A 21,867-nucleotide genomic window follows, 5' to 3' on the forward strand; every position below is an offset into this window, starting at 1 on the left:
ACATTTATCTGACTTAATTGAAATAATTGAAATTTATTCTTGTTGGTATGAATTAATTAACTTAACCGAATCGAAATGGATGAAAATACTCGTACCATCACCGGTTTTGACCGAATACCCAATATAGGCAAAATTGGAATGCCCGGCCCCAGCAATTAGATTTTATTGAGGCGGCATGAATGTACTTGGATTTTGGCCAACCCCACGAAATTTAATGAATTGCGTTACGATTGGTCTGGGAATTGATGACAACGAGGATCCACTACTGTCTCGCCAGTTTAGACCTTTTCTAAGGAATTATATATTATTGTGTCTTAAACCAAAAAAAAAAAAGGAATTATTATTGCGTCAGCATGACAACGCATCCTTTGCCAACATCTTCCTCGTTGACCGCCAACGTGTCATACTTGTGAAGACTTGAACAACACCTTCGGCTTCTCAATGGAGAAAAAGGGTTTTGATTTGTACACCTAACATGTGAATGCTTTTCCGCCGACCTAAAACAATCGTTGAAAACAAGTTTCGAATCAGGAATTTTTCTATTTTTTTTTTATTATTAAATTATAGGAACTAAAATATGAATGAGATGCCGCCATGACCCCCCTTTTAACTCTGACTAATTAAAAAAACATAATTTTCTATTTTAGCTTTTATGAATGTTTTACCAAACTAATTGATATAGATTATGCCTCGTATTAGATAAATATGTATGCATAATGAAAAGTATTAAGGAGCCAAACAAATGAACTCAGAAAAAATTTTAAATTGACGTAACAGACACGTTAATTTGAAATTTTTTCTAAATGTATTTGTTTCGTTCCCTTATACTTCTCATGCACAATAGGGAGGTTTAATAGCCACGTATATTTGAATTGGTAATCAATCTTGAAAGAAACCCAAATAGCACGTTTTTCTTAATTTCATTCTAATTGACGACTTGTATTATATGTAGCTTTAATTTGTTGATGGATATTCCAGTCTCTTGGGGGTCTCAATCAGAGAAGTACCTTATAACAAAAAAAAACACATGATTTTTAGCTCTTCAACAATGAAAAAAATTCAGAAACCCAATTAATATATCTGAATTTGTATTTATATTTATATATAGAAAGAAGTAAAGAGAAGCAATTACTATGTTGCAGGCTAAGGAACAAGAACCGTATAAAACAAAAATGTAAATCTTATTGGGAAAAAGTTAAAGCCATGGCCACTGGGTCTGGATGGATGACGCCGATGACGGAGATCCAGCACATGCATGGAGAAGGTTAACCCTTTTTCTCTCTCGAGGAAAAGACGGAGATAGATGAGCTTCTTTCTTTTTTTCTTTTTTATTTTTTCTTTTATCTTTTTTACTGTACTTTGTTGACTTTTTTTGTGTCCAGCCATGTTTCACGCACGGTCAAAGAGGTGCGTATATTGTTGAATTTTGTATCCTCGAGGAACGGGCCATGTACAGGGAATGTCGTCATCAAGTCCCCTTCCTTTATTCGATGAATGCTATTTATTTGAAGAAAATTTACTTTTTTCTTTTTTTAGAAAACACATATATTTTTTTCAAATTAGTATCTCTTTGTCCGATGTCTCTCTCAAACTATTAATTTTGTTAATATTTCTTTAAATTATCAAAATAATTTTAATATCCTCCAATTTTCTAAAATCAATGTTGATATATAGTTAGAATGGATTCAAAAAACGAATTTGACAGTAATCTTTCAAAAATATGGTTATTTTGGCAATTAAAAAAAATTAAATATTTACCATTTTTAATTATAAATACTAAATTTAAACTATATATATATATTAAAGTGATCGAACCACCCTTCATGCCCTAGGGTTGTCTGCGACTAAGGGTGGTCAATCAACCCCAAGAGTCCATGACCCTTTTTAAAAAAGAAAATAATAATAATAATAATAATTTCATTTAGTTTAGTTTTTTATTATATATTTTTTTATAAAATTAAAGATATTATATAAAGAAAAAACAGAGATCCATCCAAGCTGACGGAGAGATGTATCAAACTATCACACTTGTTATGATGCTTTATTGAAAATGATTGGTAGTCGATGGAACTTTTTTATATTTTTTCCCTTTCATTTTATAAGTTCTTATCAATTCAAAAATTAAATTTTTACTATCCTATCATCTCTCATGTATATATGGGAGTTGTGTAACAAGAGATGATGTGGTGGGTGGGCGATGACAACCTCATAAACATCTGACAGGATCACTGGATCCCGACACCATCAAGATACTCCATTCAGTCACCAATGCGTGTCCTAGACCGTGATATGAAAGTGAGCGTGCTCATTGATGACTACTAAATGGTGGAATATACCATTGCTTCAGCAGATTTTCTCCTTAGAGGAAGCAACGACAATCTCCCATATCCATGTATGCCCGACACAGCAAAGTGACCGGTTGATGTGGGTTGGAGCGAACAATGGAGATTTTTCTGTCCGTAGCGAATATCATGTGGCAAAAGGTCAAGTAGAGGAGTCGTGAGGAAGCTGTTCGAACTTGGCACCTAGGTCACATTTGCGGAAGAAAGTTTGGCAAGTGAGGGGCCCCAAAGTGGTTAAATCTTTATTATGGAAAGAGTGTAACAATATTCTAGCTACCAAGGTCAATCTCCACAAAAGAGGGATAACCAATGATTCCTTATGCCTAATCTGTGGACTATAGTCTGAGGCAGTGGGCCACATAATATGGAGTTGCCCATCCACCAGTGACGCTTGGCTAGAATGTGCTTCGCCGATCGAGAAGTGCCAGAGTGGAGAGGATAATTTCATAAATTTTTTTGAAATGCTCCACGACAGACTCGGGGGGGACGACATGCCGTTGGTGGCTTGCATATATAGACTGATATGGATGCGACGCAATACGGTCGTGTTTGGAGGTGAGTTCAAGTCCCTATCAACGTTACTTAAGAAGCACCAAGGATCAAGTAGACGCTTTCAATAAGGCAAGAGTCTGACCTGAGCCAAGCCTTTAAGCCAGAGTTATAGAGGTGATTGTTTGGCAAAGACCAAGACACAGATACCTCAAAGCAAACTGGGATGCGGCTATAGACAGAGGTGGACAAAGAATGGGAGTGGGACTGGTAGTACGTGACCACGAGGGGAGGGTGGTTGTAGCGTTATGTGCCCCCAAGCCTTACGTTCATGATCCCACGGCTGCTTAAGCCTTAGCTGCATGGCGCTTGGTGGAATTCTGTATACAACTGGGTCATGACAAGATCGTCTTGGAGGGCGATTTCTTGGAGGTAGTTCAAGCTTTCCACAAAGAGTCTCATTGTTGGGGAAGGTACGAACATATTGTGGATGATGCGAAAGCACTACTTGACTCATCCGCCCAGTGGGTGATTCAACACGTAAGGCGATCAGCCAATGCCGCAGCCCATCACTTAGCAAAATCTGCTTTACACGTCGGTGAAGAGCAAGTTTGGGTTGGCGAATGTCCTAGATGTATTCACGAAATTGTACTTGCTGAGCAAGAGAGAGTTTGATTTATGCAATATATGATTTCCACTTCAAAAAAAAGTTAAATACTTACAAATCATTTTTTAAAAAAAAAAAAAAATTGATTTATATCAACCAACAATTGTTACAAGTGCACTCACAATAACGACAAAAGCACGTGAGCTAGTTTGAGACTAGGGAAAGCCATGGCAGAAAGTCTCCAAATACATTTAATAACATTACCACATCACTTCATCGATTAGGCATATTTGATTAATTAGAACATTAAAAAATATTGAACAATTATAAATTTTCAAGTGGTTAATTTCTGAATAAGTACACAAAAGAAATAAAATAAACATATTTTTTTTCATGACAGAATAACATTTTTTCAAACTTAATTTCATGTTCTTTATAAGGTTGCTATCTTGGCATTAAGACTTACATATATATTAAGAAAGTATATGCATATTTTAAAAAATTGATTAAAAATACATTTTCACAAATTTATGAAAAAAAAATATCGCATAGAATATCACCATATTGCTTCCAAACTTTTTTTTTTTTTTTTTCAAGAGAATAAAAGAAATTCATATCCATCAAACACCTCCGAAAACTATTCAAGCTTGCAATTTCCGCATCTAAATGGAAGAGAAAACATACGATGACCATGAAAGTCAAGTCGACCCTTCCATCTATCTTTTTTTTTTTTTAAAAAAAAAAAGTTTTAGTCTTCCATCGTTTATTCCTAACGATTCAACTCTAGGGAAACCATTAAGGATACTCATGGTTTTTTTTTTAAAAAAAAAAAAAAAATTATTATTTCCTTAAGCTTCACTTACAATGCATGTGTTTTATTTCGAGTAATGCTGTGGAAACTAATAAATATATAAAATAATAGTATTAGAAACTATATTTCTATTTCCCAACTATTTCAGAATAACATGGTTTTACACACTGGTCAAAAAGTAGCGTACATTATTGAATTTTTGTGACATCGAGTAACGAATTGTGTCAAAAGAGTATCATGCGTGTCCTCCCTCAAATCCAATACTTACAAATCTTTTCTTTTCTTTTCTTTTTTTCTCTGAGAATTTCTATGATTTAAATCAACCAACAGCAGAGTGTTTGATCTACCTTCAAGATCGGAATTCAAATGTATTTTTATCTCGCAACTATTTCAAAATAACGATATGGTTTGACACACTGGTCAAAAAGTAGTGTTATGTGCGTCCTCCCTCAAATCAAATACTTACAAATCTTTTTTGTTTTTTCTCGGAGAATTTCTATGACTTAGATCAACTAACAGCAAAGTGCCAGAGCTACCTTCAAGTTCGGAATCCATTTCAAATGAAGATTTTTTAAAAGACATTTCAATATTAATTTCATATAGTCCATTAGATGCACCAACTTTAAATCATAATCATGAAATTGATAGTATCAATTTCATCTTAAATGAAAAGGATCGACCAGGGAAAGTCATGGCCCAAAGTCTCCGAATACATTTAATAACATTATTAAGTCACTTCAATAATAAGTATTATGTAGAAATCCAAATACAAACAACTTAAATGATATATCTAAATAAATTACTTAAAAAATATCTCATAGAGTATCACCACATTGCTCAATTCCAAAATAAAAAATACAATATATATATATATATATATATATATATATATATATATATATATATATATATATTTCCTTTCTCTATCTTAACATAATTTAAAAGCAAAATATCAATTATTTGTAATTAATTATAAAGTTCAGCAAAATTTAATTTATTTGTAATGACCTAATAGATAGAAAACCCAACAAAAGAAATTCATATCCATCCAACTCCTCCAAAAACTAGTCAAACTTGCAATTTCCTCGTCTAAATGGAAGAGAAAACATACCATCGATGACCATTAAAGTCAAGCCTTCCATTTTTTTATTCAATCTCCTTATGTTTGAACTCTAGGTAAACCATTAAAGATCAAACTCATCGTTTTTCTTCTTCTTCTTCCTCTTTCTTATTATTAATTCCTCAAGCTTCATTTACAATGCACGTGTCGTGTTTTGAGTAACGTTGTACAAACTAATAAATATACAAAAAAGTCTATACGCAACAACAATCTTAAGAAGTTGGCTCAACTAGTAAAGATTATAGACTTGGTGGGTGGCTTCTCATCAAGTCTAAGATTTGAATTCCCTTAAATGCAAATAACTCTTTCAAGTCATATCTGCCACGAATATATATATATATATATAAAACCTTATACGATCAAGTTTGTCGTAGTAAGTAACTCCAGTCCTCATCCCTTATAAAACTTGCTAGATGAATAGGAATGATCTAGAAATATGAGAGAACTTTTTTTTCCTTTTTTTTTAAAAAAATTATTAACAAATGGAGCCAATTATATTATTTGTTTTGTGACAAAAGTCTCATAAAAGAAGTAATCGATAGCTTCATAATTAATTAATTAATTAATTTTTTTTTTTTTTAACAAAGAATTGGGATATAAGTAATAATAAATACAAGAGTTGGGGGATTTTGGTCAAAAAGATGATGGAGAAGAAAAAGACCCCAAAAGTATTCTACAAAACTCATATTTGTGTTCCCTTCCCCCCAAAGGTCACATATAATTCATGATTCATAATTGGCCGTTGATCTTGCGTTTTTTTGCCCATTTCGTTGACTATGGAAATCAGCATCATCGAGGCCCGCGGGGATTCGAGATACCTGGATCCACTTTTGGCCCACCACTCTATTTGGCAACCCCAACACTTTCCGTAAATTCTCTCACAACCATCCAAAAATAGGTGAATGTGAATATTACACCCTTCATTCTTCCCAACTTGCCACGATAGCTTGGGATTTTCAGGACCCTCCTCTTTTTCTATTTCTTTTTTTTTTTTTTTTTTTTCAATTATTAGAAATTTGGGATTACTTTGTTAAAGGGTTCTGGCAAAGCCGCAAAAGGCAAAGGCAAAGGTAAAGGAAACTTTCTTTTTCATTTTTTTTAAATATCTTTTTACTTTATACATCACATCGATTATTTTTATTATTATTTAAATAAAAAAATCACTACAAATTTTATTTTTTTATTTTCATACCAAATATTTTTACTTTTTTATTTTTATTTTTTCACATCAATCAATTTTTGCTACAGCATTGAACCGAAACCGAAACGAAATTGTTTACGAAACAAACCCTAGGTGAATGTAAATATTACACCCTTCATTCTTCCCAACTTGCCACGATGGCCTGGGATTTTCACCCTTTTTTTTTTCTTCGAATTATTAGAAATTTGGGTAACATAAATTTTAGAAAGTAAATTTTATTTGAGATTTTTTTATATAAATTGTCTAAATTGTTAGTAATTTGAACAAAAAAATTGTTAAAAGAGCTCTCACATAACAATCATGATCTCCTACAATTTTTTTAAAATTGAAAAATTTTAAATTACGTAACCTAAGCCGTTTTAAGGCATAAACACTTGAAAAATGCTATTTATTAAAAATGTGGCATGTTATCGAGGCAACCAAAAAGAAAAATTCCTCCAAAAAAGCTTCATTTTCACTTTGTAGAACGCTTCTTCTTCATAAAATCAAAAGATAATTTTTTGTTAAAATTTTTTTTGCAATATAGAGAGTAAGAACCTGATAAAAATATATTAAATTCTCAACTGCGGCATATTACATTTTTAATAGGTGACATTTTCAACCGTTTCGATACTTAAAAACGATTAAAATTACATAATCTGAGTATCTATTATTTCTTTACTTGCCCAAATTAATAAATACAGAGACAAAATAAAAATTTATTTAAAAAATACAACTCATGCTGAAAATATCCGAAAAAAATAAATAAATAAATAAATGAAAAGAGAGTTTCAAAAATCCAAAACCGCGTTATCCCAAGTCACCGTCCCATACCTACCGTCAGCACTCACCACCTCCCCACATGTACTATTCTACACACTTCCCCCGAACCGCGTTCACACCTATACATATAACTGGATTTTATTCAGTGGGTTGGTGGTCCATGGCCTCTCGTGAGCCTGCATTGTCTTTGTCGCAATAATTTTAAGATTACTATGGTCTCTAAGGTTTCTCATGATATATAAATTTATCTCCTAATTATGAATATTTAATCCATTTTTATTTTTTTATTTCATTTCATCATGGCTTTTTTTTTATCGGCATTGGATTATCGGGAAAATGTGTATTAAAATTGATACAAATTATATGTTAGAATCCTCATTTTTCAAAACTAATTTTTTTTTTTTTTGGATGAATAAAACTAAATTTTCAATTAAGCAATACTTAGTAGAAATATATTTATATTTTCAATTAAGTTAAATACAAATATATTTAACTTAATAAAAAAAATTTAAAAAGAAAATTTGAAAACGCCTCCCTTTAGTCTATTCATGGGTCCATCCCTGACTAAATGACTTTTAAGTTGTTACAAATAACTCTCGATTTTCAAAAGTAATAAATAATTCGTTCGTGTAACAAATGATTCATTTCATACAAATTTTGTCGTTTTCCCTGAATTATAATTCTACTCTAAACATTATTCAGCTACTCCTTTCACCCCCCCTCTAATCGACCTGAGAGATGGTTGAACTGCTCCCAACAACGGTCTCAATTTTTTTTGGGTAATTTTTTTGAAATAAAAATTTATTTCATAGTAATCCACTTAAAAAATAGGCGTAACGTCTACGGAATGAGTTGTTTGTTATAAAAGCATATTACAGGGTAATATTTGTCATTTTAAAAATATTTAATACACTTCAAAAAGAAAAATGGACTAATTTAATAATTTAAAAAAAGAAAGAAAAAAAAAAAATTGTCAACAATGATTTTCAACGGGGGATGGGGTCTACATTAACGACAATGGAACGCAACGCACATCATAAAAACGGTAAAATAATATATTGTATACAACTCGACGTCTCTAACATCCCCATTTGTCTAATCACTCAATCTTTTGTTCACACATATAATCATACAGTTGACAGGCAAAGACTAAGACCTTCCCCTCTCCTTCCTTCCTTGTGGGCATCATCGTCGTCTATATGAAACTCCCTTTCTCTCTCTCTCCCAACCCCATAACTCTTCCCCCATATCTCTACACCTTCGCCAAGCTCGCTTTACCAAATGAATGATACCAACAACGCCAGGAAGCGGCAGAGAAAAGATGACGACGACGGGGACAGTGACGCCGATAAACAACCCGACAAGAAGAAGGATTTGAAGGGTATTCTTACCTCCTTGTTGTTGTTTGAGGAGCAAGAAAAGCGGGACCAGGAAGAGCTCGACAGGGCATCCAAGGAGGAGAAGCAGTTGTTCGAGTCAAGCCATAAGAATAAGACCAAGGCCATGGTTGAGTATTACTCCAATCTACAAGACTATTACACCGAAGCCGAGGAAGTAGAGCGGGGCAAGAGGAAGAAGTCCCGGCTCGTGGCCGGTGCGGTGGCCGTGGCTGTCGCGGACTCTGCCTCCGATGGGCTTGAGAAGATCGATAAAACAGAGAAGCGTGGAAGTAACAGCGGTCATCACCGGAGATTGTGGGTCAAGGACAGATCGAAAGCTTGGTGGGACGAGTGCAACAGCCCGGAATATCCCGAGGAAGAGTTCAAGAAAGCCTTCAGAATGGGGAGGGCGACATTCGATATGATTTGCGAGGAGCTCAATTCGGTCATCGCCAAAGAGGACACGACTCTCCGCAACGCGATTCCGGTTTCCCAAAGGGTGGCCGTGTGTTTGTGGAGGCTGGCCACCGGCGACCCACTTCGCCTCGTCTCCAAACGCTTCGGCTTGGGCATATCCACCTGCCACAAGCTGGTTCTCGAGGTTTGTTCCGCAATTCGGACGGTGCTGATGCCTAAATACTTGCAGTGGCCGGACGACAACGCGTTGAGGAAGATCAAAGACGAATTCGAATCCATTTCGGGAATACCCAATGTGGTGGGGTCTATGTATACCACGCACATACCCATCATTGCGCCCAAGATCAGCGTGGCGGCTTATTTCAACAGGCGCCACACGGAGCGGAACCAGAAGACGTCATACTCGATCACGGTTCAAGGAGTTGTCGACCCAAGAGGAGCGTTCACGGATGTGTGTATTGGTTGGCCTGGGTCGATGCCTGACGACCAGGTGCTTGAGAAATCTGCGCTTCACCAAAGGGCCAGCGGCGGGCTTCTTAAGGGCGTGTGGATTGTTGGGAGCTCAGGGTACCCTTTGATGGACTGGGTTTTGGTGCCTTACACGCATCCCAATCTGACTTGGCCGCAGAATGCGTTCAATGAGAAGATTGGGGAGATCCAAAGGGTCGCCAAGGACGCGTTTGGGAGATTGAAAGGTCGGTGGTGTTGCTTGCAAAAGAGGACCGAGGTGAAACTTCAGGACTTGCCTGTGGTGCTCGGAGCCTGTTGCGTTTTGCACAATATCTGTGAATTGATGAATGAAGATATGGACCCAGCTCTGCAGTTTGAGCTTGTTGATGATGAGATGGTCCCCGAGGCTCCTTTGAGGTCGGTAAGCTCCATGAAGGCTAGGGATGCCATTGCTCATAATATTTTGCACCATGGAATCGGTGGCACTCGTTTTGTGTAGTGAAAATAGTTGGTCTTTTGCTCATTCATTCTCCTAGTTGTTTTATACAAGTCATTCATCATTATGTTGTACAAGGTAACCATAGTTGTCCCTTCCCTTCCACAAATGGGGATGGTTGTAGTCTTCGTAGGCTTAATTTATACTTGAAACATCACAGATTCACAGTGACATGTCTTAACTTGGTTCCATACTTCCAATTACCAAATAAGAGATTCATCATTAATAGAATTCAGCAACTTGCTATTCTTTTGTGGCATTCTTTTGTAAAGCAAGATTCCCCCCCCCCCCCCCCTATATATGGTCTTTTAAGTTTGATTGACAATGCTTTTCATTTTTCTTTTATGCATATGCATCTTCTGATTTAGACTAGCAAGAGACTAGCAGATGACTACTTCTTGATTTGATTGCATTGCATGTTACTGAGTGTAGGTTGGAAGTGGGAAAATTTCTTCACTTGATATCTAGTGCCTAGACCTTGTCTTTTGTTCGATGCTGAGTATTACATGATCTGGACACAAAAGTTTAACCATTTAAATTAGTTAATTTTATTGGTAGAATTGATGCTCAGAGTTTAAAGAGAAGTTCATTTAGAGGATAAAATGTTGTAGTTTTTGGATTAACTTGTACAATGGGAAATCAATCTTTGGAACCATCACAAATTGTTAAGAGAACTGGCATGGAAGTTGATATATTCAGGGCTACCAACAGGTTACAAAGATGCTTCATGTGATTGTGTTGCGTTTTTCCACTATTTTTTTTTTTTTTTTTTTTCTGAATAATTTTAGAAGTCACTCTTGTGTCTTTCTAAAAGTGAGGTAACTTTTAAAATCACCACTTAATCAAAATTTAATAGTGATCAATCACAAGTTTAATCTCAATTTTAAGAGTCAAATTATTCTTGGAGTTCTTGGAGGGACACGAGAGACTTTTACCATTAGTTCTCACACACAAGCACTCATTACTTTGAATTCCTATAACATTATTCTTGTACTATTTATGTGAATATAAATAGAGATCTCATCTAAAACAGACCTAGATCGTTAGATATTCCGCAGTTTTTTAACAGTTCAGATTTAATTCTAAGTTAACGAAAGAGAATTAAACTAAACTAACCATTAAAAAAACCATACAAAATTTCCATTAATTTTTTTTATAACACTTGAGCCAAATCCTAAACACAATATACCTGTGTTTCTGTGCATTTTGGAATATAGCAATTGTTTAATTTTGGTTACTTCCATCTCTTTCTTTGCCTATTAAGTCAAGATTATTAATGATGACACCCTAAATAGCCCTAGTCATTTTGCTGCCTAAAGTAATAGGCAACTTTCCTGCCACAACAGAGTGACAATAACCCATAAAAGAGAGTGTTTAATATGATTTACTTTTTTGTTTTTTGGGGGAGCTAAAGTTAAGTGAGGTCACATATGCAATGATCAAAGAATTTACATACATATCTCTCTCAAGCTCCAATCACCTTCTTTTATAGTTTAATTTGTAATTCATCTTGTTCTCTCCCCAAATTGGTGGCATGAACCATGCCACAATCTATGAAGTGGATAGGCCTACTATAAGCGACAAGAAGGAAAAACAAAATCATATATCCCTCAATAACTTAGCCTACTATAATAATATTGCATAATGTGGCATCTAAAAAATAATTTGAAAATAATTACAATGTGTTGAATAAAAAATATATAAAGAATTTGTAAAATTGATTATTAATTCCGGCCAAAAGGTGAATCCTCCGAGCATGGAGAGTCGTTACTAATTAGGTTTTTATATTCAAGTTTTACTAATCATGCTTCTTACTTTCTACATAAGCAACTGTAATAAGTATTGTCAATAAAATTTTATTAGTGATACATGCATTTGAAATAAAAAATAATTAAGTGTTTTTACATAATTTAATATGTCAATTGGAGAACGTTCTTTTATTTGTAAAATTTCTTTTAAAATTTCTAGTTTTAAAAATAAATCTAAACAATCAGTATCATAATAGATATCATGTTCTAGAAAATCTTTAAGATTAAGACAATTTTTTGCAAACTCTCATCGTCAAGGGCCTGAATTGTGGATTGTTGGAAAATTATCGAATTGGAGGAGATGAGAAGATTTCAATTTTCGAATAAGACTTGAAGGGAAAAATAAAGATAAAAATGAAAAGTTATAAAGAGTACTGAATTGTACTAGAATAAAATAATAATAATAATAATAATAAAAAAAAAGAGCTGGACATTGAAGAATTTTTTAGCGTTTAATTATGGAAAATGTTAGGTGTTCTTCTAGTGTTTTCCTGGTATCCTCCCAACTGTGATGTGGCTTTTAAAATCACCAATAGACTAAAAGTCAATAATGATAATCTCAAATTCAACGATAATTTCAAAAGACACATCACAATTGAGAGGACACTATAAGAACACCTAGCATTTTCCATTAATTATATTTGCTGCACAATGCAAATATGAGAATTTATGCACTTCAAAGAATTTTCATTGTCTTCTTAGCATTTAATTCAAATTGACATCGGAGAAAAAAGGTATGCACCTTGAAGACTTTTGAGGAATGTGAAAATAAGACTTAGGGGGTGTTTGGCAAATGGGATGGCCTAAACATTGTAGTTGATGTAAATTGATGTGAAAAAAAGTAAGAATATTTGGTATAAAAAAAAAATGAAAAAGTGGTATGAAAAAGTGAAAGTTTTGTTTTGTAGTGATTTTTTTTATTTGAATAATAATAAAAAGTGAATGATTTGATATTAAAAGTGAAAAAGTTAGAATATTTTGATGTTGATTTTTTTGGGAAATGGTGATGAACAGGGTTTGGGCCAACCCCAACCCCATCCCCATTACCAAACAAAGCCTTAGAAATGTGAACAAAAGTAGCACTTTTCTAGAAGTTATCAACATCGAGACTTTTCATAAATGTAAATACTTAGACTTTCAATTAGTAATTTTTTTCCGACCTTAATTCGAGGCTATTTATTAACGTTTTACCATATTAGAACATTAAACAATTCTTTTAGAAAGAACTTTTATTTTACAATTACTAATTAGAACCTTGTTTTATTGGGGAGCCTCAAATGACTGCCTACGTCGCCCGTCTTGCCTCCAAGATATAATCATCCAAAGTGAGTCAAAGTGATAATTTTCGTCCAAACCATGCACTATGGTCCGGTGCTAGATCCCTATAATTTGTTTCAATTAAAACTGTTACGAACCAAAGTCCATAACGGGATAAATTAGGTTCTAAGAAAACCTAGACGTTAGATTTTGAGAGAACCTAAACCTTTCAAACATAAAGTTTGTGATTAATTATTTTCATGCCTTCATTCTTAGCATAACCACCTTTAAATTGAGAATTTATTGCATATTACATATATGAGAGCTAGGGCTGAGTCAGCATCTCTTATTGAAATATAAATTAGAGTTGAGTTATTAAAACTCTTACATGAAACTAAAAACTAACACAGAAATATAGACAAATCTAAATAAAATAAACTACCGAAAGATATGTATAGATTTGGGGACTAAAGGACCGTAACAAAAACTCTTAGCATTTTACTAAGGCATAGTCAATCCCACACCTCGATACATCTCTTCGTATACATGTTGTATTACGACCTCTCTATAATTATTTTACACCGATGTTGAGAGACAATACTTTTACATGGTAAAACAATTGAATCTTTTGTTTAGTCACACGTGGCATAATGCTAATAGGCGTTAGGACTACTCAATCTCCACGAGGTGATCTTTCAGATGAGCGGCACCATCCGTACCACCAAACAAAAATCAGGCTAGATCATCAAAGTCACTCTCGGCGACGGGACTTCCTACACCATCTCCAAGACTAGGTTTCATTGCTTTATATGTGGAAACATACAGAAATGGTAAGTCCACGACTTAATTAGTAAACCCTCGTAAACATGGTAATGCTATAAACCCTCTTTTAATGCAAGTCAAAAGTAAAACATTACATGCAACAATTTATCATCTTTGAAATAAGGCAAAAAAATCATACCAATGCATTACACCGATCATACGGTCGTGAAATGGGCTCAAGCCAGCAACATCTTTAGGAGCATCATTGGCATAAAACTTACAGCTGCACAACCCTGTCTTTTCGCAGAATTGACTTCAAATATACAAGCATGATATAATATTCCATGTACCATACTACAATGAATAATCACATAACATTCTTAATTAATTCCTCAGGAAAAGTATATCCGACTACAAAAAACTGTTAATTTTTAAAATGACAGTTTTCTTCTAAACTGGGGTAGAAAATTTCTTCTAACCTAGTCTATAAAATTGTCACGTGTCTCTTGCGCATATAAGAAATACATGCTTTCTAATAGCATTAAAAGAGTTAAATGAAATTCAATTTAAAAAAAATCATGTGTTTCTCGCATGCTATTATAAAAAAGCATATGTTTCTCACATGATAATAATGACATGACAATTTTATAGACAAACTGTCCTTTTTAAAATTGTCAAATATCTCAGCACAAATTTTACTTGTATAACTACAACGTTGAAGCACCAGAACAAATGATCAAGAAAAATCAACCACCACCACACAATTATACACATGACAAAGGTCAAGCTTTGACAAAACTGATTTTAGTTCAGAATGGACAAGCATTTTTCTTTTAGCAATTGTAATCCCAGGATCAGGTACTTGTGGTCAGCGTGGGACCGCATTGCGTTCCTCATCATGATCAGATGGTTGGCGGAATGGAAAATGTGCAAATTGGATGCTCAAGGCAGAAGAGTCAGGTTTCTTGTCATCAAATTTGTAACCTGAAGGAAATCCCACATTTTGCAGCGTGATTAAATGATGCATTCACTGATGGCTTTATATTGATTGAGAATTTTCAGATATCAATTGTATTACGCATGATACAACAAGTACATTACCAGATTAAAAATCAAACATCTAAAATAAAGTAACCCAAAATTTATTTTATACAACAAAGAGATGTTCTGTTTCCTTGTTCCATGATCTCTTAAAGCTTCCAAGGAATAAAAGGCTATCCCCACAAGTATTAGCAGTTTTACATCTCAAATGATCATAAATTATTATATATGACTTACCTTGAATAGCTTCCAGGGCAGTCAGAGCACATTTAGAGTCAGCAAACTCCACAAAGCACAAAACCTTAGCCTTATCTCCACTCTGCCATGAAAAAAGAATCAAAAGAAGATGCCATGAAAATGTTTTATTTTCAAAACATGTGTAGCAACATTAGCTATTCACCCTGAAAAGAAAATAATGACAAGAAGATATGCACAAGAGAATTGCTTGGATATATGCAATGACAATTGTGACATGAACAGAAAATCTGCTAATAAGCTGAAACCCAGCAGTTGTAAAATATGATAATTATAATAGAGGCCTAGGTGACCAAATTAGCAAAACTTGAACAGATCAAATGACTGTCTCTAATTAGATCTTCATTCTTGTCTAAAGAATAAATGAGCAGAACTTCTCAGGAATGTAAAAAAACGTCAAACATTACTTTCTAGGATTTCTTGTGATTTACCACATTGGACTGGTTTCAAATAAAAGGAAATCAAGTTCTTAAAAAATATCGCCAAGTAGACTTAATAATCATTGGATTCTATTCTATTTTACGCAACAACAAAACACAAACCTTTAGGCAAGCAACATAAGACAAATCAATGCTGCTAACTCTCACAGACACACACACACCAATATCTCTCCCTCTCTCAAACACATGCACAAAGAGGAAAAAAAGAAAAAAAGAGGATGATAACACTGAAGGAAGTTAACTACTCCTCATTTTTTCAATGCAACAAGAACAAAAATAAAAGAGCAACGTTGAACTTATATTTCGCACACAAGGTCAAAGGAATTTCAGTATTCAAGACTCAAGGGGGGAAAAAGTAAAGAAAGAAAATAGAAGAAGGTAAATCTGTAGACTTACACGTCTGGGCTCCCTGTGAATAACTTTAATATCTTTATAGCCAATAAATGGACGGAAAAGATCTATTATCATAAGTCAAGGTTCCAAATGACAGCAGAAAGCAATATAGCTAATTAATCTTCAGGAACATTTGCGTAAAAGCTCCATAACTCAGAAGGCACATTTCTAATTCTTGTTCTTTTTTCTTTTTTCCTTATCAAAAAGAAAGCACATTTCTTTCATTTAGAAACAGTTCTCACCAAATAATGAATGAAAACGTTATGCAATCAAAATTCTCACTGGTACTTGAATTCCTCTTGCAATGGTCCAATATAGCACTGAGAAGCAGAAGATGTCACGAAACAATAACATAGACATGCTTATGCACAAACACAATACAAAGGATACGACCCACTTCTCTTCTGGTACAGTCATTTGGAAGTTTATCAACAAACAGAACATTTGATTCCCTAGCTGGAACTGGGAAGCCATCACCGCTTCTCAAAGAGCTAGGTATTTCATTACTCATGGAACGAATTCCCGGACTAACGCCTGGTGCAACATCTCGTCCTTGGTTTGGATCTTCTAGAGGAGACGGGAAGCCATTAGTGCTAGCTACTGCCGTTACACCACCAAGACCAGGATCAGGATGAGCTCCAGCACCCGAAATATCATCAAAGTGATATGCACCAGGTTGCAATGAGTTTATCTGCACCTAAAGCCACACAAGACATATCTTTGTTACACATATTATAGATATAATAACTCAGGCCCTAGCTCTCATTTGCTTACATCTTTCTGCAGGAAATTTGAAGAAGCAGCAAGCAAATTAGTAGAGCCCAAATTCGGATAAGACGGCAATGGTGGTGCATCAGCCGACAGGTAGCCAGGAAAGCTGGGCCTTGCAACACTGGATACTAAAATAAACGCCAAAAAAACTATGTTACTATCAATTGTACAACAATACACAAATAGAAAGACAAACTTGCATTCTATCATGAGGACAACATCAACTCTAAATTAATTTCATACCAGAACAGTCTAATTTACTATCAATTTGAACAATAATCATCACAGAAACCAATAGGGGTTCACCTTAAACGCATGTCCATCATACAAAGATAGAGCTTATAATTCAAGAAGTAACGCAAAGTTTGGATTCTGAGAATTTTAGAGAAAATAAAGGAAATATGCAAAGCTGAGTCCTATCTTGTTTGACTCCACTAACTAATCAAATTAGTTAAATTCCGTTTTCTTGGCAACCAAGCGGAGTGTGAGAAAATTATCCCTATGTTTCGAGAGGTTGAATAATCATGGGGTTTTATGAAATTTAGAATCAGTGGAATTAGGGTTACCTCTGTCCTCGGATGCACTGTATCTGTAGTAGGGATCCGCCATGGCTTCTATCAGCTTCAGCTACTCGTTGGAGCTTGGCCTAAGACGCCATTGATTGTTGCTATCTGTCCTCCGGTTCAAACGACACAGTTTTGACAGGTAAAAGGGCTTTGGCCGGTACTTCTGGTTACACTTCGGGACTTCGGTTGTGTTCTGTCCCTTCCGTGTATCAAACTAGTGCTCCGTTTTTTTCAACTTCTTGTGGATTGGGTTAATTAACAGCTTAACAAAAAATTAAGGAAAGTGTTTATGCTTCCCTAAATCACGCTTAGCATAGAGCCTTGACTTGATTTTTGTTGAATTTTTCTTACATTTAGGGAAGAAAAGTGAGTTTAATAATTCTGCTGATAGGTTAAAAAGTAAAGACTTTTGTATTGTAAACATCGCTATGGAATAAAAGCACAATGTAGCTTTTAGGGCAAATCTTAGTGATGTACATAGACATTTAATGTCGAACCATCCCAAAATAGTTTATATTTATTTTCTCTTCACTTCCGTTGCCTTCTCCTATTTTCATATTTTATCGCAAATTTTTCAAAATACTTATTTGTCATACGGACAAAACTCAATAGAGTTTGTTGGTAATTTATAGGGTTATAATCGAACTGAACTAAATCGGGCTTTAGGACTTCAAAACTAGCTCGTTTATAAGGATACTTATTAGAGTTGAGTTATGAAATGTAGGGTTGGACATGTGGGCAGTTATTAACCGTAACTAATTGCTATCCGCAGATGCAAATGCAAATAATGGTTTTAAAGTAAGTATACCCATATATATACACATATATATATATATATATATATAAACAAATTCACTAAAATGCCGCGGTTTAGTTGGAATGTGGAATCAAGATATAGATTTATTTTAAAACACTAGAGCTTGAAAAGAACAATAAAACAAACCCAAAATATTTTTCAAAATTGTTTAAAATAGGCCATAGTAGAGGACCAAAGAATGCACAAAACATTATAATATACCAAAAGGGCCCATTACTTCAAAAACAGATGACAGTTAATAGCTGCATTTATTAATCACAATAACCACACAGATGTCGGTTAGTAACCACATGCAAATGGGGTTAATAACCGTGCTTAAAAGTGATTATCGGATGTGGTTGTCCGCATGTATGGTCCTAATGAAATGTGTGTCAAAGCTCTGCTCCATTCGCTAGACTTATACCGAGTCTTATGCCATCTCATTGGCATTGTTAGCACTCATTTTCCACCACATAATTCATCTAAGGCTCTATCAAGAAAAGGAAAATTGAATGTAGCTCTATTTGGTACTATTCCATTTTGTTCAATCATTGGTCATGGATCTGTAGTTTCTCTTCTAATCATATCCAATTACAATGTCAACATAGCAAAAAAAAACCAAATTGATGCAAATGTGTATCACTCTCTCTCTCTCACACACCGACACACGCTATATATATATATAAGCCATATTTAAGAGAGAAGAGTTTCTTACATTCAAGTGATTGTTATGTGATAGTCAAGCTGTAGTTTGTAAATAATCGTACTTTATACTCGTATTTATATTTATATTATATACTTTATACTTATACTATATACTTATATTAACTATAGTATATACTTTTTGTTTATCAAAGTAACCTCTAGACTATAGTTAACTACTTAACTATACTTACATAGTTAGTTAGTTGCTAGTATATATTAACCAATTAGTTATTAACTTAATATAATTAATACTAGGTACATGTTTATAAACAATAAACACATATAAACATATGCGTGTATACAAAGTAGGCTCGCGAGCCTTAATCGAATTGGGTTGGGTTTTATACAAGTTAGGCTCATGAGCCTTAATTAAATTTTGTGAGTGAGTCGGGTATGTCATGTGTCACTAAATAATTGAGCAAGTTATAACAGCTACGAGTGATTTTCTATGGTCACGAATCAAGTTTAAACAAGTAGATATCAAGTGAGTTGTTGAATAGATGGGATTCATTTGTGACTTTATTAATAAAATTAGAAGCTCACGTATATGGTAAGTAAAACAATTTCGCTTGAAATATGTTAGAATACACGGAAAATATAATATATTTTCCGTATATTCCATAATTACGTTGATATCGAATATTCTCTATTTATGAGCTGATTGTAATTAAATATTGGGATTGTAATCAAATCAAGGGGATTTAATTACTATACTTGTATTTAGACATTACCCTATGAATAGAGACCTTTGTATTGTAAACAAAAAAAAAGTTAATGAGCACAATGTAGCTCTTAGAAGTATTCATAGTGGTGGACGTAGGTGTCTAACACCGAACCATCCATAAGTTATTTGTGTTTATTCTCTCTCTCTCTTGCTTCCACTAATATTTTCGCATCTTCATTATTTCAATATGGTATCAGAGCCACTTTCTTGTGGCCTTCAACATCCTTGACATTTCTCATTGTTTTGCTACATCCAAGTGTCACGCTCCTTTAGGTGTCACCACTGATCCTCCCGCACCGCCTTCGGCCACCGCGCGCCTCCCACACCTTCTGCCCATTTAGCTACCTGCCGCCAAAAGTTCCCTAATCACGGAGATGGACACACCATTCGATAGATTAGCCATTGGACGTCCTAGATTTGACCTGAATACCACTAGAAAATGGTTCATGCGCCACCTGAAGTTTCTGCCACAAACACCACGTGCTCCACGCATCGTTGCCTTCTTCTGATTAGCCTAGTTTCCGGACCATTCGATAGATCCGCCACCGCCCGTCCTAGATCCATCCGAAATCATCCATTGAAGTTCTCACACTCCCACACGCGCCACATGAAGTCTTCGGTGCTCCACCACAAGCCGCCACAGTAGTCCATTCGGTTTGCTCAAGGTCCCGTTCAAGAGATCCTCCTCCGGCGACTCCAAAATCGTTGACACTAGCTCATTCCGCCATGCCAGTGCCACATCATCGCATCTGCCATGTTAGCATATCTGCCACATCAGCACCCTTGCCACACAGTCTTGCATTGACTTTTGTCAAAGTTGACCGTTGACTTTCAGAGTTAACCAAGTGTTTCCCACTCATTTTTTCGTCATGATTTCAAATTTGTGGCTTGATTTTACTTTTGGCATCTTTAAATGGCACAAAACGAGATTCTTTTAAAAAAAAAGAAAAGGTCCGAGTGACCACATCATGCACGCCACGCGCCGATCAGATTTGGTGCGCTAATTTGATAACCGCCCAAGTGGACTCATTTTTCTTTTTTTCTTTTTTTTTTTTATTTTTTTTTATTTTTGGCTCGTCGTCAGCCCCTTTTGAAGTTTGGCTCATTGTCAGCCTTGGCCTGTTGTCGGCCTCCTTTTTGGATTTTGGCCCATTGTCAGCCTATTTTTGGATTTTGGCTCATCGTCGGCCCATTTTGAAGTTTGCTCATTGTCAGCCTTGACCCATTGTTGGCCCATTTTGGAGTTTTGACCCGTTGTCGGCTCTTTTGCATCTACATTCACCAGCCACTTGCCGTCGTCGGTGGCCGCCCCTCCAACCTCTATCTCTTCTGGCAGTCACCACCATCTATGGCTCGTTTTCGGCCGCCGCCACCACCATCATCATTGTTTCAGATTTCAAACTCAAGGCTCTAAAATATTCCACCTTGAGTTTAAGGGGGATGTTAGAATATTTTCCGTATATTTCATAATTACGTTGATATCGAATATTATCTATTTATGGGCTGATTGTAATCAAATATTGGGATTGTAATCAAATTAAAAGAATTTGATTACTATACTTGTATTTATACATTTTGTATTCATTCTCTCTCTCTTACTTCCGCTCAATATTCTCATGTCATCATAATTTCAACAAAATCTATTTTAATAAACATCAAAATGATGTTATCAAACATTGTTTCTTATTCCTTTTAAAGTTATGTGAAACCCCAACAATTACCGATTATATACTATATTTTTTTGTTTTTTCTTGAGTTACCGATTATATACTTCACGTGTATATTTCTATGCCTCGGATCCGCAGGGCAAATACATGTGAGAGAGGACTAGGAAATAATTTTTTTTAAAAAAAATTTAATGTGTGAGAGAAAACGAAGGAGATCAACCCACAACATAGGCTGTCTAAAAGCCAAGCCAGAGACAGCCAATCCCTGACCGAGAATTTAATATAAATCCACAATCTATTAAAGGCGAGTGTACCACACCGTCCCAACCACGGCGAAGAATGTGGGAGTCCTCGTGGTGTTGATGTACTAGAATAGTAGAAATTGTAGAATGTGCCGAAATGCGTCACTGGAGATCTGACACTGACACTTTGCCCTACCACAACGTGGAGTGCTCCCCACGCACGTTACCGAGAGCGTGAAGACACATCACTCGCCTTCTGACAACTATCGTGAAACTTATTAATTAATTAATAAAGAGCTCTGATCCCCTACTCTCCACAAACAAAAAATTCCGAACCGACCTGGCATCGGATGCCGCCACGTTTCT

General features: G+C 35.1%; 2 protein-coding genes across 3 annotated transcripts; one reads left to right on the forward strand and one right to left on the reverse strand.

Moving 5' to 3' along the window:
* Positions 1-8,434: 8,434 nt before the first annotated feature.
* LOC132184208 (nuclease) lies at positions 8,435-10,323 on the forward strand. The gene has a single exon (XM_059597749.2). It carries the CDS (start codon positions 8,614-8,616, stop codon positions 10,075-10,077), a length of 1,464 nt encoding a protein of 487 aa, XP_059453732.2. The 5' UTR covers positions 8,435-8,613; the 3' UTR covers positions 10,078-10,323.
* A 3,284-nt stretch (positions 10,324-13,607) lies between these two features.
* Positions 13,608-17,693, reverse strand: LOC132185956 (RNA-binding protein 2). Of its 2 annotated transcripts, none has more exons than XM_059599776.2 (6): positions 17,368-17,687; positions 16,805-16,929; positions 16,421-16,727; positions 16,034-16,095; positions 15,180-15,261; positions 13,608-14,885 (listed from the first exon to the last, which is right to left on the reverse strand). In XM_059599776.2, exons 1-6 carry the CDS (start codon positions 17,408-17,410, stop codon positions 14,770-14,772), a joined length of 735 nt encoding a protein of 244 aa, XP_059455759.2. In that variant the 5' UTR covers positions 17,411-17,687; the 3' UTR covers positions 13,608-14,769. The 2 variants fall into 2 exon arrangements, with proteins under 2 accessions (XP_059455759.2, XP_059455760.2); XM_059599777.2 differs by having other exon boundaries at positions 14,262-14,885; positions 16,421-16,721; positions 17,368-17,693.
* Between the last annotated feature and the right edge of the window lie 4,174 nt (positions 17,694-21,867).

This window comes from Corylus avellana, chromosome 7 (assembly GCF_965113065.1).
Source record: "Corylus avellana chromosome 7, dhCorAvel1.hap1.2, whole genome shotgun sequence".
In the NCBI taxonomy this organism is placed as follows: domain Eukaryota; kingdom Viridiplantae; phylum Streptophyta; class Magnoliopsida; order Fagales; family Betulaceae; genus Corylus; species Corylus avellana.